The sequence below is a fragment of the Vitis vinifera genome, chromosome 17 (genome assembly GCF_030704535.1).
Source record: "Vitis vinifera cultivar Pinot Noir 40024 chromosome 17, ASM3070453v1".
Taxonomy (NCBI): domain Eukaryota; kingdom Viridiplantae; phylum Streptophyta; class Magnoliopsida; order Vitales; family Vitaceae; genus Vitis; species Vitis vinifera.
In genome coordinates, this window is record NC_081821.1 from 12,232,301 (window position 1) to 12,257,418 (window position 25,118).

The 25,118-nt window shown below is 39.2% G+C and overlaps 3 protein-coding genes across 3 annotated transcripts; 2 read left to right on the forward strand and 1 right to left on the reverse strand.

Annotated features, from left to right (window-relative positions):
• Window positions 1–2,635: 2,635 nt before the first annotated feature.
• LOC100256924 (probable UDP-N-acetylglucosamine--peptide N-acetylglucosaminyltransferase SEC) lies at window positions 2,636–14,827 on the forward strand. Its single transcript, XM_002275575.4, has 11 exons — window positions 2,636–3,002; window positions 3,789–4,008; window positions 4,520–4,612; window positions 4,702–4,803; window positions 4,933–5,100; window positions 5,172–5,260; window positions 5,642–5,763; window positions 5,957–6,138; window positions 6,796–7,080; window positions 14,092–14,239; window positions 14,340–14,827. Exons 1-11 carry the CDS (start codon window positions 2,809–2,811, stop codon window positions 14,711–14,713), a joined length of 1,977 nt encoding a protein of 658 aa, XP_002275611.1. The 5' UTR covers window positions 2,636–2,808; the 3' UTR covers window positions 14,714–14,827.
• A 1,381-nt stretch (window positions 14,828–16,208) lies between these two features.
• On the forward strand, window positions 16,209–17,319 carry LOC100248419 (uncharacterized). Its single transcript, XM_002277655.5, has one exon. The coding sequence runs from the start codon at window positions 16,315–16,317 to the stop codon at window positions 17,071–17,073; it is 759 nt and encodes a 252-aa protein (XP_002277691.2). The 5' UTR covers window positions 16,209–16,314; the 3' UTR covers window positions 17,074–17,319.
• Window positions 17,320–18,432: 1,113 nt separating this feature from the next.
• On the reverse strand, window positions 18,433–21,936 carry LOC100253525 (CBBY-like protein). The gene is made up of 8 exons (XM_002277614.4): window positions 21,516–21,936; window positions 20,999–21,069; window positions 20,688–20,846; window positions 20,018–20,084; window positions 19,535–19,630; window positions 19,177–19,223; window positions 18,878–18,958; window positions 18,433–18,759 (listed from the first exon to the last, which is right to left on the reverse strand). Exons 1-8 carry the CDS (start codon window positions 21,843–21,845, stop codon window positions 18,636–18,638), a joined length of 975 nt encoding a protein of 324 aa, XP_002277650.1. The 5' UTR covers window positions 21,846–21,936; the 3' UTR covers window positions 18,433–18,635.
• Window positions 21,937–25,118: the final 3,182 nt, after the last annotated feature.

The window sequence follows — 25,118 nt, forward strand, 5'->3', positions numbered from 1 at the left end:
CGCCTCTTCAACTATAGGCAAGACAATTGGTTTGGACGTCCTGCTCTATTCTGCCACCCAACTCTAGGCACTTTGTTCTGGCTAATTACGACTTTGTGAGCTAATAGGCGAGGGGCGAAACGTTTCTTAGCTGGCCGGGGGGAAGGGCTTGACGCTGGTTGGGAGGATGAGACTGGAGCTTGACGTAAGGTTCCTTTTTGGCTTTTTTTTCATGAATGTCTAATCGGGTTTGTTGTGCCTCACTGTCCACAAGTAGAGCAACTTCCTAGAAAGGCAAGTCTTTCAAAACAAAGTGCTCACCCGTCACTAGAGTTGGTGGTGCTAGCCGAGGGAAAACCGGTATCACAGACGACTTCGGGTGTGCAAGAACAACCTTTAGGTTATTTTCTATAAGTAGCACGGTATGGTTCCATTTGGCTTGATCAATCTTGAATAGTTTGTTTAGACGAGTGAAGGAAGATTTCTCCACCCACTCAACCAAGTGACCCTGTGTCTCTTTGCCTACATGCACAAAGCAACTATTAAGTCAACCCGCAGAAAGCCTATGTACAGTAAGAACAATAGCATTCAAAGAAAAAGAGTACTTGGGATCTCAAGGGATTGTGTGGGCTTGAAAAGCTTATCCAGACCCTCAGTTAATCCACTCCATAGGTCGACACCAATACGTGTACTTTCGCCCAACCTTTGCTGTAATCAGGTAAGCCGATTGTAAATTGTAAGGATGAGATATGAGCTGATAAGATGAAACGCTCCTTAGGGCTCATCTTGTTCGTATAGACAAAAAGGACTTCCAACAAGGACAGATCCAATTGGTAAAGTGCATCCAAGACACTACATTCCATCAAGATCAAAATGACATTGGGATGGATAAAAGTGGGTGGAATCTTAGAAAAAATGAAGAACTGTTTAACCAAGGACGGAATAGGTAGTCAGAGACCCTCTGCAAATTGCTCCTTGGTAAAATAAACCATGTTATGAGGAAGTCCATCTGTAGACGAAACCTTCTTGTCTGGTAGTTGAATGGAGATCGAATCAGGAATGTAGTAGCAGGCATGGAACTCTTGTTCGGACAACTCGCCAATCGAAAAATTCGTCCTGGAATGACCAAATTTAGACGACTTAGACCCACCGTGTTGTGATCTGCCACTTGTGGATGCGACCCCACTTCTGTCCATGATTGTAGATGGAAGAAAGGACTGAATGAACACCTACGCGACAGAAATGCTAACCAATCAACACAAGGATGACCTAGAAGGATACCTAACTAAGGACAGTTTTCATCACTCATCAAGTGATACGTCTCCTATTCTAAACGAACTAAGTGCAAAACTTGTTGAGCAAGTAATGCCCAGATTGTACAAAAGACTCACGACAAGCAAAGCCCTTGCTCGAGCCTAAGAACACTAAAAGACTCAACATGTACCAAAGAATACCAATAGAAAATGGACTTCAACACCAAAACAGGTTTATGCAAACATATTCATATGGGAAACATGAGCATAAACAATGTTCAGAATGCATTCAAAGGCAAAAAAGACCACAAAATAGGGGTCGAAAGAGAATAACATACTTAGTAAACAATGTTATGGTGGTTATAGATGCTATTCACCGAAAGCCAACCATTGATGATGGTGGCCGTGAAGAACCAAAAGCATCGTCGATGGTGAGGAGAATAGGAAGATAGAAAAAATAGTGATGCTAAAGAAATAAACCATCTCCAAAAAGCAACCAACCTATATAAGGTATGGTTGCAAAGATTGAGGCATTCGAAAGAGTGCGTCACCTGACACATCACCTCGATTGATGTGACCCCTCAACGAACAAGAAAGGGACACGTGTAACTTGGTGCCAAAGTTTCAAATTCTTAGAAGATGCAACTTTTCCACCTAGTTGTCTACTTCTTACCTGGGCACAACTATAAGACTTAGGGAGTATTGTGGGCCTCTCATTGCAAAGGTCGTCCCCTTAGCCGTCCACATTTGCGGTTGTCTGGAAGGAGGACCTAAAGTCGAGTGAATAGTCCATCTATATCCAGAAAGAAAATGGATGATCCTAAACAAAGACAATGAGAGTGACACTTAACTAACCTCCAAGCATTTAATCACCTTCAAGCATTGATTGTGCACTAAGCACTAGCCATGATTGATGCAGTCATTACGAGGATAAATTCCAATGTTGGCGCTCATAAAAACAAGACAGTCGTTATGCACTAACAATCAATGCCATTATAAAGCACAATCAAGCGTGACTAAGTGTCATTAAGACACCTAAAAAGACATTGTGAGCAAAGATAAATAGCCATACACAACCCAAAAAAAGTATGTTGTTTTTTTTCTAAAAAAACCTTTACTTGCTCAAGTTAAGTCTCTTATTTAAGGTTTGGAGAGACGTGCTCGAACAACATGTTCGAGCATCCCTTTTGTACAGGAAATATATTCGTCCGCATTTTGAATGGTCTATACGGGACTATGCTATGACAGGTCCATATCTCTCTTTGGGATCTAGAGAGACACCTCCTTTTGGATTGTGCACCAACACAAGTCTTTTAAGGTTAGTTTGATTTGGTTTTCCTAAAATAGTTTTAACTCACTTGATGAACTTTTTTAGTTCTTAACCCAATTGTAGATTTGTATTTATTTTATTACTTGTGGGACGGTCCGGTTCCTACCCTGCCAAGCCCGCTAAAAACCGGCCCGGCCAGCTACGGTTTTGTTTTCTTTCTCACAACAAACTTAACCGGTGGCAGCAGTCTCTTGCATCGTCTCAGCGGTGAATCAGAGAAAGGAAAAAAATAAATAAATAAATAAAATGTCGGAACCGGCGGCGACCAAACCGCAGCCACTCCCTATAAAATCTGAAGTCGGTGTCACAGAGAACTCGGCCGACGAGAGCTCGAAGCGGCCGCAGATTTCCAAAGTGGTGGTTTTAGCCGACCTCAACGTCGACCCTCCTGAGACTGACGACGACGATTCCCTCCACGTCTCCGCTCCCGATCTCACCAGGTCTGTCCTTCTCACTTCCTTAGTCTCATTGTTTCTCTCCCTTTTTTCTTTTTTGGTTGCTGAAGCACAGAAAAGAAAATTAGAGAAAAGTTTGAAAATTTTATGGATGCGTGATTTTGTCCGTAAGAGACATGAAATCTTGTCTCAATTAGGCTTGTACGTCTATTAAAATCTGATATTGGAAACTTTGAATTTCTTCATTGTATTTGTGGTGTTAGGGTTCTTCCGTATTGCATTTTAGTTAACATTTTTGTTTGTTTTTTTTAAAAGTGATTCAATCTCCATTTTTGTGGACACATAATAATTTTGGGAAAGGTTTCTATTTGAAATGGGTTTTTTTTTTCTTGGACTAAATGGAAAACATGAGAATTTTGCCTGAGTTTCTCGATAAAGAGTTTTTAGATTGTGCTTGACTATAACATGTGAATTGATTGCAGAATTGGAATTATTGGTAAATGGTATTAGGTTTCCTTGATATGGTTGTAATGGAACGCAAATTTTGAATAATTTTTTTTGCCATTGCCAAAAGAGGAACCAGAGCAACTCAATACAGCAGCAAGTCTTGCAGGCCCTGGATAATGAAAAATATAGGATTTAAGAGTACATGCTGATTTGTGGAATTCATAGGGGATCAATATTCGAGTTCTTCTTATGGTCATGATGAAACTGAGATAATAACTGCAAAGTAACATTTGATTATATCATTTCAGAAGGAATTTCTGGAAAATAATTCAAATGCAACAGTTGTTATTTCAATGATTTTCTCTATTTTTGTGATTAATATAGGTTGACCAATGATGATAGCAGTCAAGATAAAAGTACCTTAGTGAGCAAAGACACAGATATGGTGGATGGAGAAGGTAAACGGTTAAACAAATTGGGGAAGCCCCGTTCAAGAGTTACTAAGGTGGAGTACCCTCTTGATTATGGGGCTGATGCAGATGCTGACCAGCATGGTCAAGGGGCTCCCACATCCCGTGAGGAAAAAGTCAGCAGTCTTAAGACCGTGAGTTTTCCCTTCCCACGTGTTCATTTTATCTTTTCTCTTAACAGTTCCCTTCTTATTTGTTCGGTTTTATCTTTTCTCTTTTATGGGTTATCCTTTTTGCTCCTGCATTATTAATATGGGTTAATGATGAGCACTAAAGAGCGTTTCAATTTTTTTTGGAGATACAAAAATTTTTATATGCTTTGTATGAATTGCAAAGATATAATCTAGTTATCTTATTTTTATCTCAATAAAATTATTTGGTCCATAAAAGGAGATACTTTTGGAATCAACCTTGGGCAAGTACATGCAGGGCTGGAGAGCACACTTCATACTTCAGTTGTATTTTATCTCTTTGTTCTTGCCAAACTTTTCTTCTTTTGGTTTTCTCATTAGTCTCTTTATTTTTCTAGCAGTTTACTCAAAATTGGAAGCTAAAATGTTTTTACCAATTGGATTAAGGTCACATGGATCACATGCCTGCTTCATTTTATGTATATTATCTAATTGGCATAGTACATGCTTGTAGGGTTTGGTACATGTAGCAAGGAAGATGCCCAAAAATGCTCATGCTCATTTTATACTTGGATTAATGTATCAGAGGTTGGGTCAGCCACAAAAGGTAGCTTTTGAAGTTTGCCCCATTATTTTGGTTAATATGCTTGCTGTCCATCACCCCATTTACTCATTCTTTTTTGGTATTTATTTTAGGCAGTTTCTGCATATGAGAAGGCAGCAGAGATCTTGCTCCGCTGTGAAGAAGAGATTGACAGGCCAGAGTTGCTTTCACTAGTTCAGATTCATCATGCACAGGTGCATTAATTAATATGCTATATACATCATAATGTTTTATGTTAGCAGGCTTTTTCTTTTATTTTCAACAAAACAATTTGAGTGAATCACTGTAATTGTTTTCAACCTGGATACATGCCTTGTGTTTAGTGCCTTCTTCTAGGAAGTTCAGGTGATCATAGCGCAGACAAAGAACTTGAACCTGAAGAATTGGAGGAAATTCTTTTGAAAATGAAGGATTCAATGCAATCAGATATTAGACAGGCGGCTGTGTGGAATACTCTCGGCTTAATACTTCTTAGAACTGGCCGTCTGCAGGTAAAATTACATTATAATTAGCAGCTATTTTGTTGTCTTTTCATGATTGAACATGGTCCTATTTTTTCCAGAATGCTATTTCGGTTTTGTCATCTTTGTTGACCATTGCTCCAGACAACTTGGATTGCCTTGGAAACCTTGGAATTGCTTACCTTAGAAGGTAAGAGAGTGCTAATTATGTCCTATATGCTATGTGCTGTGTATTTATCATTATTGGTTTTAATTGAATAGCATCCCAGTAGTTATCAGAGAAAGTGTGGTGTGTATCAAGTATAATGGGGTGCTGATGTTGTAAGGGAGAATATGAAAATAGATGAAATAGGAAGCAATTAAAATAAGTTTGAGAATTGTACTGAACTTCAAGACATTTATATAGGAAGCACCTTCATAAGCACTTTTTAAGAACTGGCAACTAAGAAACATCTAGAACCCATTGCAGGCATGGTCTATAATGTACCTATAAAGGTGATAATTTGTAATGTTCTAAAAATGTATCTCCTAAACTTTATGTACTGATTACTATCTCCTAAACCAATGGCAGTGGGAATTTGGAGCTTGCAGAAAAATGTTTTCAGAATTTGATTTTGAAAGATCAAAATCATCCTGCTGCTCTAATCAACTATGCTGCAGTTCTAATGTGTAAATATGGCTCGATCATTGCAGGTATGATTTGATATCATGACCTATTCCTATTGTCCTTTGACTTAAGATTGTACTACTGGACTTGTAAAATGGTAGTTAGAATGGTTAAAATACTTCAATTAGTTTCAATTAATTGCTCTATCATGTTAATCAACCGAGCAGTTTGAGAAAAAAAACACCCTAATCAATTGAGCTATTTTCACTAATACCTCAGGTGCTGGGGCAAATTCTGGTGAAGGAGCTTCTGAGGATCAGCTTATAGCTGCCAATGTTGCAAAAGAGTGTTTGTTAGCAGCAGTAAAAGTGGAACCCAAAGCAGCACATGTTTGGGCAAATCTCGCAAATGCTTATTATTTGATGGGTGATTGTAGAAGTTCTAGCAAGTGCTTCGAGAAGGTGCTCATGGCTCATTGCTACAGTCATTTATAGCTACCTTTTTGAGGTTGTTCATTGTTTTCCTTATTCTTTTGATGAAAAGGTTTTCTTCTTGGTTTTCTGACAATAAACCACCTAACCAAAATAATTTTTCTTGGTCTTTTAACTTGCCTGTCTGATTTGATGATAGCAGGGTTCACTATTATTGTTAAGTTTTATGCATGTATGCGTGTATATGTAGCAAAGAAGTTGCTATGTTTACACCCCCTCATAAATTTTGGGGTGGACTCAGTTCCCTAGGCCCATCTTTGAATACTTAGGGAAATATCATGTTGATAAAAAATTTAAGAGTTGTGCCTTTCATTTAGCATGGGCGACATGTTATTGCTTGTAGTTTAGTACTTGCAAAGCATGACAGAATGCATGGAATGGATATTCAATCCAATGATGGTCTTGGCAAAATATAGGTCCCACAGATAGTTATTGGTATGCATAGGCCTGGCCAGCTTTAACACTAGGGCCTAGGTGTGATGTAATGTTGATCAATTTGGGTCTGCATGCATGTGTGTCATTGGTTGAAAACTAGTTTCTGGCTTTCAATCATCTGACTCATTTGTTGATACTTTCTGGCTTTTAATTAGCTTAATTGGTTTACCTTACCATGTTATTACCCTTTAGGCAGCAAAACTAGAGCCCAATTGTATGTCTACACGATATGCTGTTGCAGTCCACCAAATCAAGGATGCAGAAAGATATCAAGATCCTAGTGAACAGCTTTCCTGGGCTGGAAATGAAATGGCTTCTATACTAAGAGAAGGAGATTCTGCTCTCATTGAGCATCCCATAGCATGGGCAGGGCTTGCCATGGTTCATAAGATCCAGAATGAAATTGCAGCAGCATTTGAAACTGAGCATAAAGGGTTGATGGAGATGGAAGAGCGTGCTGTACACATTTTAAAGCAGGTATTTTGGCTTTCAATTTCTGCTTTTGCATAAAGTAGCAGCTTTCTTTTCTGTTCAAACAATTAGTTTCAATGAAGCTAGAATCTTCTTGTGTTGTGTGATCTTCTGCTCGTATCTGTGCCCTATTTTTTTAACAACGCGACACTCTAGTTGACAAACATGGATATTTGTGAAACATTTTATTTGTGACCTTATATAGCTTATTGTTGTAAAAGTACTGTTTTCATATTTGTTGACCACTTGGATTTTTATTAAGTGAAGCTAGCAAGTAAAAAAATGAGAGAGAGCGAGAGTGAACACGCGAGCGAAGGCGAGGAGGGGGAGAGCCGAGTGGAGAATTGTGGGAAGAGGAAGGGAAGTAGATTTGTGGTGGAATCGAAGGTGTTCGAGGTAGAAGCCGAGGAGAGAAAAGGCAAGATCCAAGTTATTATCTCGGAAAGCAAGGGAGAGTTACTGTCTTGGGTCCGCCTGGGGCCGGCGAGTGTGGGGCTGTTCACAGAAGGGTTGACTCAGTGCATAAGGGATGGGAAAGAAGGAAGATGGGAGAAGGGTTGGAAGGAAAAAGGGAGGACTTACTCTTTGGTGAGAGAGGTCAACAGGGCTGGGTGTTTCATCCGCCTAAGGGTGACCGATATGGAGAAGAGGAGATTTGGTATTTGTATTCCAAAAGGTAGGGGGGAGAAGGGGGGATGGGCTTCTACGGTGGAGTCCTTACGGAATGTGGGACTTTGGTTCAAAAAGAAGGAAACCGACCAAGAAGTAAGGGTCTCAGGCAGGTCGTATGTGGAAGTGGTAAAGGGTCCGGAGTGCAGGGATGCCACAAGGGTCAGAGTAGAGGTAAAGGGAGAGGAAATAAGGGGAAATATGAGTAGATTGGAGCATTGCTTGGTAGGAAAATGGAACCCTAGATCAGCACGAGAAGAGGATTTGGAGAGATTAGGGTGGTCGGTGGCAAGAGCGTGGGGGTTGAAAGGTAAATTAGGTTTGGGTAGACTGGGTAAGGGATGTGCTCTTATGGAGTTTGAGATTGTGGAGGAAGCTAAGAGGGTTCTAGCCTCGGGGGAGAGATTAGTGGGAGGGATTCAGCTGGGGTTAGAGATGTGGAGCCCGAAATTTGGATGTTCTTCAGAGGGTGAAGCTAGGAAAGAAGCCTGGGTGAGGATTTTGGGTCTTCCAATTTCGCTATGGGTGCCGTCAATTCTGAGGAGAGTGGGGGAAGTGTGCGGCGGGTTCTTAGGCATTGACTCCTTAACGGAAAGGAAGGAGGAACTGGAGTGGGCCAGGGTTCTGATAAAATCCAATGGGGAGGATTTGTCGAGTACGTTGGAGATCGGGGTTGAGGGAGAGATATACGCCTTGTCTCTGTGGTGGGAGGTCTCGCCGTCGCTGAGGAAGAAACAGGGGGATGACCAAGACGGGTATGGACAGCAGAAAAGGGAGGTTAGGGGTGATGGAGATACACGCGCGGGGTTGCGTGTGGGTGAAACGTCGGGCGCTTGGCCCAAGGTGTAGCACCGGACAGATGATGCGATGGGAGAGAAGGTGGAAGGTGAGGGCAGAGATGAGTTTGAAAATCAGACCCATCTCGGGCAGGTGACCCGGCACAGTTCAAGATCCGCGGGTGATGGGCCGAGTCTGTTTGGCCCGGGTGTTGGTCCCGTGGGCTTGAAGCGGAACTATGGGCCATCTATGCAAGGCCCGTCACTTTCTAAAGGGGCTGAGGTTGTTGCAATAGGGCCTGCATGTGGGCTGTCTGAGGAGCGGGCCTCTGACGGGTAGGAGCTTTTGTCTCATGGGCCTGCAATAATGCTGGGGGGTTGTCTGGGGCCTTCTCAGGCCCAACTCCATGACACAGGCAATGTAGCCTGTCTGGGCCTTAAGCTGGAGATGGACTTTATAAAGTGCTGAGAGAGGGAGGTAAGCGGGAAGCAGCAGTCGGTACTTCAGTGTTCAAGGGCAGAGTGTGTGATAGTGGAAGAAGCCTCAAGGTATGGGTTTGACTCAAACTTATGTGATTTAAGGGTTGCGGGGTCCTCTTATTCCTCTTCTATTCTTTTTGGTCGGACTCCAGAGAGGGAGTTTTACGACCACTCTGGGGAGATAAGGGAGAACCTTCAGGAAGGAAACATGTTGAAATTGGTAGCTGCAAGGGGGTCTACAGTGAGTGGAGAGGGCTGCTGGGATTTGGTTGAGGTCAATTGCGCCGCAATAGACGTTCAAAATCCAGAATGGAATCCAGTTCAGGCTGGGTCCCAGGATCTTAGGGGTGAGAAGGAGATTAATTGGGAGGAGAGTAGCCTGGCCAAATTTAGCAAGCTTTTGGGATTTTCAACAGAAGGCCTAGAGAAGGAAATTATGGGCTTTTTGTCCAAGATTAGAAAAAGGCGGGAGAGGATACATAGCAAAGGGATGTTGGAGAAATCAAAGGGAGCTCAAGAGGTTGAAGTGTTCAATCAAATACAAGGGGAGTGTCAAGAAGAATAGTCATCTAAAGGGTAGAGGAGGCCAATTAATGATTGTTTAATGAATCTCAAACTTTTGAGTTGGAATGTGAGGGGTGCAAACGACATTAATAAAAGGAGGATAATTAAGTCTGTTGTTAGAAAACAGAAGGTGGACTTGCTATGTATCCAGGAGACAAAAATTAAATTAATGACTGAAGGGGTGGTGAAAAGTTTAGGGGTGGGGAGATTTTTAGACTGGAAAGCTCTAGAAGCGTTGGAGCAACTGGAGGTGTGCTGATTTGCTGGGACAAAAGGTCCTTGGAAATATTGGAGTGGGAGGAGGGCCAATTTTCGATTTCTTGTAAATTCAGAAATGTGGAAAATGGGGTAGTCTGGGTGTTCACGGGTGTTTATGGTCCTTTCACCAAAGAGGATAAGGAGTGTCTTTGGGATTAATTTGGGGCAATCAGAGGAATTTGGGGAGAACCCTGGTGTGTAGGGGGAGATTTCAATATTATCCTATCCCAAGGAGAAAGAAGTAGGCAAGGGAGGGTTACCTCAGCTATGAGGAGGTTTGCTCAAGTTATGGATGACCTTGAGCTTGTTGACCTTCTCCTACAAGGAGGATCCTTTACGTGGAGTGGAGGGCTTCATAATCAAGCCTGGGCTAGGTTGGACAGATTTATGGTTTCTCCCAGCTGGCTCGATCAGTTCAGTAATGTGATCCAGAAGAGACTACCTCGGCCTATTTCGGATCATTTTCCAATTCTAATCGAGGGGGGTGGTATAAGAAGAGGTCCTTCACCTTTTAGATTCGAGAACATGTGGCTGAAAGTGGAAGGGTTTAAAGACCTCATGCAGAGTTGGTGGCAGGGGATGTCGGTCAGTGGAAGGGCTAGCTATAAGCTGGCTACAAAATTGAAGGTGATTAAACAGAATTTAAAAACCTGGAATAGGGAGGTGTTTGGGAGCTTGGAGAGCAATAAATTGGTTGCTTTACAACAAGTGGAATACTGAGATCAAGTGGAAAGCGAGAGGAGACTGACAGAGGAGGAAACCTCCATTAAAAAAGAAGCAAAAGAAGGATATGCTAAGTGGGTTAATTTGGAGGAGATACATTGGAGACAGTTATCAAGGGAGATATGGCTAAGAAAAGGGGATAGAAATACGGGTTATTTTCATCGAATGGAAAACGCACACCGAAGGAGGCATACCATGGATAGAATAAAAGTTAGTGGTGTTTGGCTGTCAGAAGAGCAAGAGGTAAGGACAGGAATAGTGGACGCCTTCCAACAGTTACTAACGGAAGACTTGGAGTGGAAGGCGGATATAGGGGGGTTAATTTTGAATCAGATTAGTCAGCAAGAAGCGGATACCTTGGAGCTTCCCTTCATGGAGGAGGAAGTCCATTCGGCCCTAATGGACATGAATGGGGACAAGGCTCCAAGTCCGGATGGCTTCATGGTGGCGTTTTGGCAATTCTGCTGGGAGTTTGTGAAAGAGGAGGTTTTAGAGATGTTCAAGGAGTTCCATGAGCAAAATGCCTTTCTCAAGAGCCTCAATAATACATTTCTGGTCCTGTTACCGAAAAAATGAGGGGCGGAGGAGCTGGGGGATTTCAGGCCTATCAGCCTCTTGGGCGGGCTGTACAAACTTTTGGCCAAGGTGCTGGCCAATAGGATTAAAAACGTGATTGGTAGAGTTGTTTCCTCAGATCAAAATGCTTTCGTCATGGGAAGGCAGATTTTGGATGCATCTTTAATTGCAAATGAGGTGATCGACTCATGGCAAAAAAGAAGAGAGAAAGGCCTAATATGCAAATTGAACATTGAAAAGGTGTATGACAGCGTTAATTGGCAGTTCTTGATGAGGGTTCTGCAAAAAATGGGGTTCGGGGCTAAGTGGAGGGATTGGATATGAAGCTGTATCTCAACTGCTAAATTTTCAGTATTAGTCAATGGAGAGCCAGCTGGGTTTTTTTCTAGCTCAAAGGGGTTACGGCAAGGTGTCCCTATATCCCCATATCTGTTTGTCATGGGAATGAAGGTTCTGAGTGCCCTTATTCGGAGGGCTGTGGAAGGGGGCTTCATTTCCGGGTGCAAAATTCGGAGGGGCAGTGGGCAGGTTGTTAATATTTCTCATCTTCTCTTTGCGGATGACACAATAGTTTTCTGTGAGGCTAGGAAAGAAGACATGGCCTACTTGAGCTGGATTTTATGTTGGTTTGAAGCCGCCTCAGGGCTGAGGATAAATCTGGTTAAAAGCGAAATCATTCCAGTAGGGGAGGTGGAAGAGATCCTTGAGATGGCTGTGGAGTTGGGATGCAAGATAGGTCAGCTGCCATCAACTTACCTAGGGCTGCCCTTGGGTGCGTCCAATAAAGCCTCTTGTGTGTGGGATGGGGTGGAAGAAAGGATGAGGTGGAAACTGGCCCTTTGGAAGCGGTAATACATCTCCAAGGGCGGAAGAATCACCCTCATAAAGAGTACTTTGGCTAGCATGCCTTTATATCAATTGTCCATCTTCCGTATGCCTAGGATAGTGGCAAGAAGGCTAGAAAAGCTGCAAAGAGATTTTTTGTGGGGAGGGGGAAGTACGGAAAGAAAAACCCACCTAGTCAATTGGGAGATGGTGTGTGTGGGTAAGGAGAAGGGGGGGCTTGGTTTGAGGAAGCTAGTCCCCTTGAACAAAGCTTTGCTTGGAAAATGGGTGTGGAGATTCGCTCGGGCCAAGGACGAGCTGTGGAAGCAAGTTCTTGTGGCAAAATATGGGCAAGAGGAATTTGGGTGGAGGACTAAAAAGGCAAATGGGGCGTTTGGTGTTGGGGTTTGGAAGGAGATCCTGAAGGAAGCTGATTGGTGTTGGGAAAATATGACTTTTAAGGTGGGAAAGGGCACCAGAATTAGGTTTTGGACTGATCCTTGGTGTGGGGATGTGGAGCTGTCTCTGAGGTTCCCTCAACTCTTTGCTGCGGCTGCCCAAAGGAATGCTACAGTGGGGGATATGTGGGACCAGAAGTCTGGTCAAGGAGGGTGGAATCTTAGGTTTATTAGAGGCTTCAACGATTGGGAGCTGGACATGGTAGGTGAATTACTCCAAATCTTAAGGAGTCAAAGAATCACCTTGGAGGACTCGGTTTTTTGGAAGGAAGGAAAAAATGGGAAGTTTGGCGTTAAGGAAGCGTATGGATTGATGATCAGCCCTACTGTCCTCATGTTTCCCAAAAATGGCATTTGGGTGGAGAACGTTCCTTCTAAGCTAGCGTTCTTTGCGTGGGAAGCTACTTGGGGGAGGGTTCTTACCCTTGATAGGCTTCAAAAGAGAGGATGACAGCTTCTTAATCGTTGTTATTTATATGGTAGTGATGACGAAAATGTTAATCATCTTCTTATTCATTGTATAGTGGCTAGAGTGTTGTGGGAGATTGTCCTTGGTTTGTTTGGTGCCCAGTGGGTTTTTCCAGAATCTGTAAAGGAGGTGGTTCTTAGCTGGAAGGGTTCTTTTGTGGGTAAAAAGAGGGAGAAAATTTGGAGATTCATTCCGTTATTTATTTTTTGGACGGTTTGGAAGGAGAGGAATAGATTAGCATTCAGGGGGGGAGGGGGAGTTAGCTATTCAGAAAATTAAGAATTCTTTTGTTTGTAATGTGTGGGGGTGGGCAAAATTATATAGTGGTGTGGAGTCTCGCTCCCTTATAGGTTTCTTGGAGTGGTTAGCCTCCAGTTAAGGGTCGGTGGGTTTTTTGTTGAGAGGCCCTCGTCGCCTCGTATACTCCCTGTATGCTATGCGGCGTTTTGCCTTTTGCTAATATATGTGTTTACTTATCAAAAAAAAAATATTTGTTGACCACTTGAGCCCACAATGTGTTTTCCTAGAATTGCACTGAATGATTATGTGAATAAAACTTATATGGCAAGCTTGGGGTATTCCAGCATGCAAATCTTTAAGCTATTTTATATTTTTTTCCTTAGGTTGTAAGACATTTATTGCATGGTATTTATCCAAAACTTTGGTTGAATTATAGGATGAGCATATTCCCAATGTGATACTAATAGAGGCCAGCAGAGTCAGTGCAGCTTTTGCTAATTTTTAGGTGATAGCAATATCTAAAGTTAGCCTTTCACCAGAAAAAAAAAAAAAAAAAACACGCTCCCAACAACAAAATTTAATGTGACTGAATGATTTACCCCATTAACAAGAGAGACTCGTCTACTGCTTGATTCTCATTGTTAAAGCAACATTTTTCTTTTGGTAGGCAAGCAAACAGAATGCATTGAAGGTGCCTAGCAAAAACGAAGGGCACAACCCAGGTCTCATTCTTAGAGCAACCTCTGGTGTAGAGTTTATTTAGTTTGAAGATAATCAAATAATCTGTTTTGACTTGATAGTAGATGCCTCTTGACTGAATCCCCGCCCAACACAACCCTCATTCCCACCAAAAAAGGTTAAGACAGACTTAGTTAAAGCATGTCTATTATCTTCTGTGACTCTGAGAAGTAAGTCTAGCAAATTTGTCTTTTATGTGACCAATATTCCCATATCAATTATTTATCTTTACCTGAATCAGGCAATAGCAGAGGACCCAGATGATGCTGTACAGTGGCACCAGCTTGGTCTTCATAATCTTTGTGTTCAACAATTCAAGACATCACAAAAGTACCTCAAGGCTGCAGTTGCCCGTTCTAAGGAATGCAGCTATATGTGGTCCAATCTTGGTATCTTCAAATTCATATTTCTTCTTCTTCCAGTAATTTTATTTCATTTCATTTTCTCCATTTGTTAGTAAACCACTGACGGTCTTGAATGCAATCATAGGTATCTCACTGCAGTTATCAGAGGAGCCAGCGCAGGCAGAACAAGTATACAAGCGAGCCTTGTCCTTGGTGACCCCTCAGCAGGCATATACAATATTTTCCAACCTTGGGAATCTATATAGGCAACAAAAGAAGTACCAATCTGCAAAAGCAATGTTTACAAAGTCACTCGAACTCCAACCCGGTTATGCTCCTGCATATAACAATCTAGGTCTGGTATTCATTGCTGAGGGTCGGTGGAAGGAAGCCGAATTCTGCTTCAACAAGGCCCTCCAGGCAGACCCACTGCTGGATGCGGCCAAGTCCAACATGATCAAAGCAGCGGCCATGTCCAGAGTCTGTCAGCATCTCTCCTCATGTTCGCTTCAAGATTGATTTCCCTAAGGTCATTAACTTTCCTCAATCCTGAAACTAGGATTGTAAAATCTCACATCATGCATCAGAATGTGTTTGATGATTTCTGTGTTTTCTATCAAATTCTTCTCTCAACACGCGTTCCAGAAGCACTAAGCATGGATAAAACATAAATAATTGTAGTCTAACAGCATCATAGCATGTTGACCAGGACAAAAACCCAGGAAAAGAATAGTTTAAATACTGGTAAAACAACAGTTTCATGATCCATACCATTCTAGCAAAGTGTATCACCTTCCCACTCTCTTGGTGAAAGCGCCTGTGTCCAATTTTTCAGCAGAACCTAAGTGAAAGTTTGTAGGGGTTGGTCCCATTTAACCAAAGAAAAAAAATAAAAAAATTCTAATCCACTGTTTTTGCTGTTACATCATATCGTATTGCTTGCTGGCATGTGCCATGGCATCATGGGTTTTTTTTTTTCTAATTAAAAACGTAAGTGGGAGTTGTGATTTTATTCACGCTGGTGAGAACGGGGTTCCTGTCAGCATTTTTGGAGCTTTGCTTAAGAATATCAAACATAGCTGGGACTTGGGGCCCAGCTTCTATTTTTAGTTTTAAACTGCAAGTGGAATGTTTCTGGAAGTATTATTGAAAATAACAATATATATATTTTTTTTTTTAAAAGAGAGGAAATAATAGCAACTGATGTTTACATGTAGGTGCAAACTTCCGTGCTCGAATTGAGTGGAAGGCAAATAATAGAACATAGAGTCTGTCCAAAACTGTTTTTTAAAATTGTTTTTTAATGGTAAAAATAGTTTTCTATCCTAAGAATATATATATATATATATATTTAATGGGAAATATCTTTGAAGTATTAGATTGTATTTTGACATAAATTTAGAGCGTTTTCAATTGGTCTTAATAGTATTAAGAGTAGTAATTTTAGAAAATATTTTTAATATTTTTAACACTTGAAATTTTATATTATTTAAGTGTTAGAAATATTAAAAACATTTTTTAAAATCACAATCTAAAAATATTGAATATTGAAAAACAAAATTAATTATATAGAAATATATCTTATTTGTATGGAGAACAAGATTTTATGGGAAAAAGTTGAAAAATTATTGTTTATATTTAAATTTTTGAAACAAAATTTTAAGGGTTTTTGAGAAATGCCTTTAAATATTATTTTTTTAAAATGTTTTTTGAAATATTTACACACCAATGATAAGATAATTCTGAATTCTCACAATTGGCAAAAATAATTATAAATTAAAAGTGTTTAAAGGTGAAATATTAAAGGGTATGTTTGTAAAAAAAAAGAAGAAGGTTATTTTCATATTTTCAAAAAAATGCTATATTTCATATTTCTAAAAACAATTAAGATTATTGTTAAAAAAAAAAGGAAAAAAGAAAAGAAAAAAGAAAAAACCATGCAAAGTACAAACACGGCCTTATGATGAACCGCATTTCCAAGGGCCCCCAATATTTTCCATTAAAAAGTGGGGTCGTTTTTAAGCATAGATGTTGTCTCTGGCGTCCAAACTACAAACACGGCCTTACAATGGAACCATATTTTACAAGAGCCCCCCGAACATATCGTCTCTCTCACATTCATGCAAAACGTACATGCAGGCATGAAAAATCCCATTCTCAAACTACCCCTCCTCCTCCTCAAACCCTTCTTCCTCTCTCTCTTCCTCTCCCTCGCTGTCCTCTTTTTCCTCGCTCTCCAAACGCCCCGTCACCGGAACCCTAAACTCTCCCCCGGCCTCCGGATACGCCCCGGTTACTCCTCCTACGATTCCTACATTCAGCACCAGCTCAACAAGACCCTCAACCCCAAACTCCGAAAAATATGGACCACCCGAGACTGGGACCGAAAAGTCCTCGTTTTCTCTCAGTTTTTCCGGGGTTTGAAGGAGAGAAAGCTTCTGTTTAACGACTCGAAGGCGCTTTGCATCGGAGCCCGGGTCGGACAGGAGGTGGAGGCGTTGAGGCGAGTCGGAGTGGGTGACTCGGTGGGGATGGATCTGGTGCCGTACCCTCCACTGGTGTTGAAGGGCGACTTTCATTCCCAGCCGTTCGATGACGAGACTTTTGATTTTGAATTCTCGAATGTATTTGACCATGCGTTGCATCCGTGGAAGTTCGTTAGGGAGATCGAACGGACGTTGAGAGCCGGTGGGATCTGTGTGTTACACGTGGCGCTGTCTAGACGAGCTGATAAGTACTCGGCCAATGACTTGTACAGCGTGGCGCCGTTAGTGGAGTTGTTTCGGAAATCGGATTTGGTTGGGGTCCGAAACGTTGATGGTTTCGGGTTGGACACTGAGGTGGTTTTCAGGAAGAAAGAGAAGGAGAAGAAGAATTAAGGGGCCTGATATCACCCTTTGTTGTGATTATGGTGGATAGGATCACACGTGTCTATGTAAGTGATGATTCATTTCTTTATTTATTATAATAATAGAGTGTATAAAGAAATCAGAAGTGTTGCGAGTGTTTTCATATTTTTGTTATTTTATATTTGAATTTTAGAAATAAAAATAAAAGAGGGTATGAAGGATAAGGCATGTATGGAATAGTGAATTTTTGAAAAATAAAGATGGATGTTTTTTAAAGGATTTGAAGGAGATGGATAAGGGAAGGGAAGGGAAGGCATACGTTGGGTTGGGAGGGTCAGTGTGATCACGTGAGGATTGAAGGCCAAATTTGGACTGTTTAACGGACATATTTGAAATTTTAAATAATAGGTTAGAAGTGGGTTTGAGGTTTTTTTAAAAACCGAGATATGTTCGGGTGGATTTGGGACGAGTTGGGGTATTATCTTCTCCCACCCCGCCTCTCCTGATTATTATATAAAATTAATTTTAGAATTTAATTTAATTTAATTTTTATTTTCTTATTTTTAATATATATATATATATCATAAAATATTTTTTAATAAAATAAGTCATAAAAAATTATAATATTTTAATTATTTATAAAATATATTTATTTTAATGTAATTAAAAAATTTTAAAATAATTTTTTTTTCAAAAAAGTTAAAAGAAATTTGAAAGAAAAGATTAAACAAGACAAGACAAAACGGGTATTGAAAATTTGCATATCCGCCCCACCCTAACTTCATCTTGTTTAATTTTTTTTAATAAGATAGAGATGTAAATTATTTTAAATAAATAAGACGAGGTTGGGATGAGGATGACTTGTTTCAAACCCATTCCGTTGTCATCTTTAACTTGTCTTGTTAAACTTTTTAGCACAAATTTATAATGCTATTTAATGAAAGAAAAGACATAATGCTCGGAGTTTGGGGCCAAATTTGCGTTAAGAAAATGCTAAGGCAAGGAAGAAAACACCTTATTGAAATCTTTTGAGATTTAAATCGTTAAATAAAAGTACAAATAAATGACACCAAGATATAATAATACAAATAAATAAAAATAAAGATACAAATAATAGGAAAGTATTTATGTGACACCACTTGATTGGTGTCTTTGGTGCTTACCAAAAAAAATATCATTCAATACTATAGATGGACCCAAAACCTTATGCTCAGGTTATCCTTGTTTTAAAAAATAGAAGGTCTGCATTACAAAATTAGAACAGAAGCGTTCTTCTGTGTAGGCCTAAGCCCTCTGTTTTAGGCCGTGTTAGCCTGAGCTCAAAATTGACGTAGAAGAAAATTAGATTTAACACATAGAAACCAGAGAACCATAGAGTGTAGACATTCATTTTGAATGAATTGAGGAAGAAATAACATTGATTTAGGAGAAGGATGTGGCCTGGTTTCCAGGTTTAAGATAGTGGGGAATTGAGAAATGTTACATCCCTTTTGGATTCCTCAACTCTATCCCTATTATTCAAAAACAACACTCTTGCAATAGAATGGAGTAATAGTAGTTGACATATGGAGGAGTAACGTGAATTCTTCCACCTAGCTAACGTACTGCTTCTCAAGAAGGCTTCCGCAAAATGCCAAATCAAATCGTTCCTCAGGGGGATCTCCAATGCAGTCAAAAACAGCATCCGCATTCAAGAAGTCTTCATCAGCTGTATATCTGCAACCATAGATTTTGAAGATTTGTTGAAAGACCTCACAACTCACAGCTATAAAAATTTAGGATTCATCATTCAAGTGTAGTAAATAGAGCATTCATAAAGAAAGAAACAACTTACCCGCTCTTTGTTACAATACACTTCATTCCAGCAGCCTTGGCAGCTGCAAGACCAATGGCACTGTCCTCTACCACCACACATCTGCAAAACACGGAAAATATGTCTTTTTTTTTTCTTTAATACATACATTGCACCAACAAAAAATGTGGCAATAATGAAACTGTTACTAAATGAATTTGTGGGACAATGAATTCATATATTGATTTCTCGACTTCATCTAGCATGCAATTTATTTGAAACCTAATTTTGGTGACTATTATATCCTCTAATATCATTTTAGCCGTGTTATCATGCAATACCTTGAAGGTTCAACACCCAAAGTGCTAGCTGCTAACGTATAAATGGCCTGTCAAAAAGAACACATATGGTTTAGTCATTGACAGTAAAACAACTTATTTTTTCAGTAGCACTTGCAATGAAAACATCGCATATTATCCACATGGCAATTGAAATAATTGCTCCCCCCCACCCCAAACCTTTTTTCTTTTTTGTTGGGCCGGGTACTGGATTGTGCATTCAATTTTATTTTTTATTTTTTTTATTTAAATTGAGTTGTACTTCCATGTGGTCTCCAGAAAGCAACTGACTACATGAACATTTAAGTTGAATGAGTGGTTACACTGACTGCATCAACATTAAGTGGGATGAAAAGTTTACTGGATCAGGCTTTTTTCGAGGAACCACGTCGCCTGCAAATATCTTGATTTTTTCTGCTCGCTCAGGCCCCAGCAAGCATGAAACTATTGCAGAGACCTGGGATATTAGCACATATAATTCAGTTATCAAAATGAGAATTAGATCAGAAAACCAATATCATAATTCGCCAAGGAAATCAGACAATGACAAAGCAAGAGAAGAATTCTTGAATATAGCCACAACATCAACAAATTGACCACAAATCTAATAGAGATTGATTTTTCTTGTGGTTCACTAATGTAATTTTTCGATCATTTCAGTTTGAAGTATGCCCCATGCACATATAAGTCCCAAGAGGTAATGAAACATGGGCCCAGAATATTGCTCTTCTTCTCAGACCAGCTTTTCCGAACACAAGCAATTTTTATATTTGCTGCACGTTATCCTCAAAATGGTATATCAATTTTTTGAGCAATTAAAATTTTAGAACCTGATTGTGCATACCGCCTTCTCATTGGAAGTGCTGCAGACAGCAACATTGACCCCCTTCCCTAAAGCCTGATCAATAAGTCTGCACGACAAAACAAGAAAAATTTACCAAAAAGGAAATCCTACATTTTTCTCATCTCCCAAACTATGAACTTGTGGGCAGTTCTGTTCATATCACAACTGTGCAACAAGCTGTAAAACTAGTAGGTGCAACTCAACACAGGCCGAAAAAACAGTCATTCTACTGACTTCAAGATGGAATAAAAACCTTCTTAATTGAATTTTACATGCTTTGTGCAGAATGCATAAAACCTAAAAGGCAATAAATCATTGGCCCTTTGTGAATTTGTTAGCAATTTAGGGAAGAAATTTGAATTAAAGATGTTACTCATGATTTTAAGGGATTCAAGGTCATGAACATTTAAAGAGACTATAAACATCTGTATACTAAACTGACAAACAAGTCTATGACAACAAATTGGATCCGCATCAACAGTTTTACCTTCCTCTCGAAATTAGGTTTCTTAGGGAGCAAAAATGGAAAATTTTAGCATGGTCTGGTATGATAAGGTGCTCAACTTCTGATACGACCAAAAGATGCAAGGTGGACTAATTGCAACAATCATGTTAATAATAATAACAATAAAATATAGCACATTAAAGCAGAAGATCAAACAGAACTGACTTTGCAACACCGGGTCGAAGAGGCAGCAGTTTTTTCTCAATCAGGACCATGAACAATTCAGTTTTTCGCTTGTGAAGAGAAGCAATGAATTCCTTCCTTTCTTCTTCACTCTTTGGAGCTTTTTCCGGCCAACCAGTCTTGTTAAAATAAGCTGTCATCCTGAAAAGAGCCAAATCTCTCAATAACTAAATCAACTTGAATGAAGTTCATCTACAATTAAACTCCAATCCACACAAGTTAGTTAAGAATAATAAAACAAAGATCCTTGTAGTGGTGCTGCTTTTTTAGGCTTATTTGAGAAGAGAAATTACCTTTCCTTTCCACCCCCAATTTTGAGCAACTCGCCATACAAGTCCACATCCCAGGTAACACCCAATTCTCTCTGTTCATTCAGATTAATTATGAGACAAATCCATGGAAACCCATCAATGCAGATATTAGAGCATAGCCTTTACATCAAAATAATATATCATTTTAGGAAACATGATCTCTCTGTTTGCTTGGTACAAATTCCACTAAAGAACTCAAATATTCTTCCTCTCCATATAATTAGGAAAAGCAAATAACATAGCAAATAATCTAAAATTCAAAAAATTGAGAGTCCAGACAAAACCTCTGTTGATTTCCTCTATTTTCCAATACTTTCTTGGCAACCAAACAAAATCCACATGGAACACACGCACAAACAATACCCAATTGAAATAAAATTTGAGAAAGTTCTGAGACTCTCAACTGATAACACACCCATTCCATAAAAAACCAATTAACTAAAAAAAAAAGAGGTAAAAAAAAAAAACAGAAATAAGCGGATGAATGAAGGAAGGGCACCTCGGCGAAAGTGTCGTTGAAGGAGATGCGATGACCATCTTTCTCAGTATCGACGAGCACCCCATCACAGTCAAAGAGGAGAGCCGATGGAAGAGCTGAACAAACTGAGAATCTAACCCCACTGTGCCTCGCACCTCTTCTGATCACAGGCCTAGTTGTCGTCGTCGTCGTCGTTGTGGTTATTGCTCTTCTCGTAATACCTGGTCTAGTACCGAAAAGAGAAGAAGAGAAGGTCCTTTCATGGCTTTGGAGAGTAGTAACCGAAGCTTTTCTGTGAGAAAGCAAAGCTTTTGTTGACGCAGAAGAAGAAGAAATGACAGTTGAAGCCATCGTAGAATCCCTCTCTCTCCCCCGAAAAAACTCACCCTCTCAACATGACAACATCTTTAACGGCCCTGTGTCCCCACTTATCCGCCATAGCGCCACAAAAGGAGTTCTGTGTGCGTCTTGCGCACTCTAGGCGCATTCTAGAAACGGGTTGGGCTGGGCTGGGCCCAATCTTTCTAGTCTTGACGAGGTAAGACCGAAAGTCCCTCAAACAAAAATAACTGGCCCATATCTACCATTGTTTGCGCTTGGGATGGCTTCTTGTTGTGGTCTTTAGCAAGAAGGCTAGTCAAAGTCGCAATTGCAAAAGAGTAATTTTGGTAGCTTGAAAGTTGAATTAAACATAAAATAGCTTTACTAAAAAATATTTATCGAGAAACAATAGTATTTTCACTTTCATATATCATTTATGAATTCAAATATGAAATTATAAATATGGTTCACTTGCGTTACATTAAACATATTGATACTTTTTATATTTTTAAAGTATCAAAATAACGATCTCCTTTGAGAAAGCTTTCATTTTTTTTAGTTTAAGATAGAGGATGAAGTTGATGTCAAATTCATAGTTTTGTAAAGACAATCTGTATAATAAAAGTTTCATATAAGTATGAAAAAAATTTCTACAAAAGCTAAAATAAATAAGTGAGCTTACAAAAAAGTAAGTTAAGAAAGACAATCTTCATATGCTAGAAGTTTTATTCAAGCATGAACAAATTTAGTAATTTTTTTAAGCTATAAGTTTTTTTAATGTTATCAAAGTACTTTTAGAAGGAGTGTAAATCCACATCTTGTTTTTTTTTTTTTATAAGAAAAATCTGTTTTTAAAAATAAAAAATAAAAAATAAGAATTGTATTTAAAGCAATAGTTTGAAAACCGGATCGGACTAGCCGGTCTAGCCAATTGAACCGGAATGACTTCGAATTGAGGTCAGACCGCTTGAACTGGCAGTCCAACCGGTGAACCGGACGGTAAATTTTTTTTTTTTTTTTTACATAGCATCAAAACGATGTCGTTTTGGAGGGTATATAGGTTGCCTGAAAGTCTGGAAACTGGAAACCCTCGCTGCCTCAGTCCTCCCCTTGTAGCAGCTGTTGGTGTGCCGCTCCACCTACCCCTGACGTGCCACCGCCCATGACACCTAGACGACGTCCACCAATAGCCATTACAGGCCGGCAACCTGTGGCATTGGAAGTCGACGAAGCTCTTCCCAGTTCCACATGGTGTTGGAAGTCGGCAAAGCTCCTTGTTGTTGTTAATTGGCAAAGCCAGCGTTGGAAGGCGGCCCCGACTGGTATCCCTCCTTGCTGATGGTAGATGTTGTCAAAATTTACGAATTTAATAATTTTAAATTTTTTTATAATATATAAAATAATAAAATATATATTTATGATGTCACCAGTTCGACCGTGATTTGACCGTCAATCCGACTAGTGAACCGTGAACCATGAACCGATAACTTTTCCGGTTTTGAAAACATTGATTTAAAGAACACCTTAGGAAGCTCCTTTCAAATTTTACAAATAACATTTTAACTTCTTAGAAGTCAATCAAACAAGATTAATATCTTCTTGACATTTATGCTATCACAAAAAAAAATAAAAAATAAAAATTGTGTGCCTTTTTTTTTTTATCTTAAATGGTTGGTATAATAGCTAGAACATTATAGACTTTTGCTAAAATCTAGCTCAACCAAAATGCAAATTGTAAGAGAAATAAAATCTAAATGAGAAAGGAGACACTTGTGTCTAACCTCAACTGTTTACTTCCATGATATTCTACATCAATAACGGTAAAAAGTTTCTAACATTATATATGTAATAAACTTATCTCAACTATGTAGACACGTTTTAAAATTATAAGGACTCATCGAGTTTAAAACAAATAACATTTACATGGGAGCAAGTAGGTTTTTACAAATCGTTTCAAAACCAATTTTCGACCCCATTGTTGGACTCTAAGTGGCCTTACAATCTTGTAAGACATAATTGTGATATCTTAAATCAGTTAGAAGAATAAAATTTTGACACTACAATGTGGTCTAGTTCTCATAACTATGTAAATGTGTCTTAAAGCTATGATGACCCATTAGATTCAAGACAATATCTCAAATATTTAACAAGGCAAAAAAAATTTAGTGCCTAATTCGACTTAAGATTTGAAAAACAATAAAAGAATTTTTCACTTCAAATTCAAAGTGATACTATTGTTATTTTATTTAATACATTTTTCTTGTGGGAAAACATAATTTAGTTTCTGTCTATTTAAAATAAAAATAAAAAACCCATTAACCCCAAGGATTTAGATGTTTGCTAATTTTGTTCTCATATTTATACAAATTGTATAGTATCATAAATAACTATTTTAGTACCATCCATTCATCATAAGAATTTATAAATGTTGGTATCATATTTGGTTTATCGTTTATATCTCGACCTTTTGAATTAACTAATGACTTAACATAAAATAGAAGTTTTGTGATAAATGTGGCATGGAATTCTATGGATGATCATTGTTGTTGATTCACTTTAGTTAGAAATTTTATTTTATTTCTTTCTTATTAGAATGCAACACACTTCCTTGAGTCTTATACATGTCAATTTGACTTCGGATTAATTCAGAGATGACTTTGGGAGGAAGCGACAAAGGTTCATGTAGCAAATCTTTCTTCCATGCTTCAATGAATAAAAGTTTGTCTCCTTATTACAAGTTGGACATGCCATCTTCGCTTTTGGGCTCCATTAAGATAAACATCCATATGTAGGAAAGTCACTGATTGTCCACAATACTACCGCATGTAATTGAAATGTTTGCTTTTCTTGACACATCATTCATATCCACACCATTTTCCCACAAATTTTTTAGCTCATCAATTAATGGTCTCAAATACACATCAATACCCTTTCTAGGTGAACTTGGTCCAAGAATGAGTAGTGACATCATGAAATATGGCTCGTGCATTTCCATGGTGGCAAATTATATGGCATCAAAACTATAGGTCACATGCTATAGGCATTAGATAGATTCCCAAATGGATCGAACCCATCACTTGCTAGCCCTAAATGAATATTACAAGGATCTTTTGCAAACCAATCATATTTCTTATCAAAATTCTTCCGATTTTCACTCTCTATAGGATGTCTCAATAAATTATCATCCCTAGGATGCTTATTTTATGCCACCTCATATCTACAATAGTTTTTCTTGACATGTATAACCTCTGCAATCTTGGTGTTAGGGGGAAGTATGTTAATACTTTGTTTGGAATTTTATTT

Excerpts from the sequence above, each read along its gene's own strand:
- LOC100256924 (XM_002275575.4), top strand. The coding sequence starts at position 2,809 with ATGTCGGAACCGGCGGCGACCAAACCGCAGCCACTCCCTATAAAATCT. Across the intron at positions 4,804-4,932 it reads TTCAGATTCATCATGCACAG|TGCCTTCTTCTAGGAAGTTC; the intron begins GTGCATTAATTA and ends CCTTGTGTTTAG. Across the intron at positions 6,139-6,795 it reads CTAGCAAGTGCTTCGAGAAG|GCAGCAAAACTAGAGCCCAA; the intron begins GTGCTCATGGCT and ends ATTACCCTTTAG.
- LOC100248419 (XM_002277655.5), top strand. The coding sequence starts at position 16,315 with ATGCAAAACGTACATGCAGGCATGAAAAATCCCATTCTCAAACTACCC.
- LOC100253525 (XM_002277614.4), bottom strand. The coding sequence starts at position 21,845 with ATGGCTTCAACTGTCATTTCTTCTTCTTCTGCGTCAACAAAAGCTTTG. Across the intron at positions 20,085-20,687 it reads CTTCGACCCGGTGTTGCAAA|ACTTATTGATCAGGCTTTAG; the intron begins GTCAGTTCTGTT and ends TTTGTCGTGCAG. Across the intron at positions 19,631-20,017 it reads GCACTTCCAATGAGAAGGCG|GTCTCTGCAATAGTTTCATG; the intron begins GTATGCACAATC and ends CTAATATCCCAG.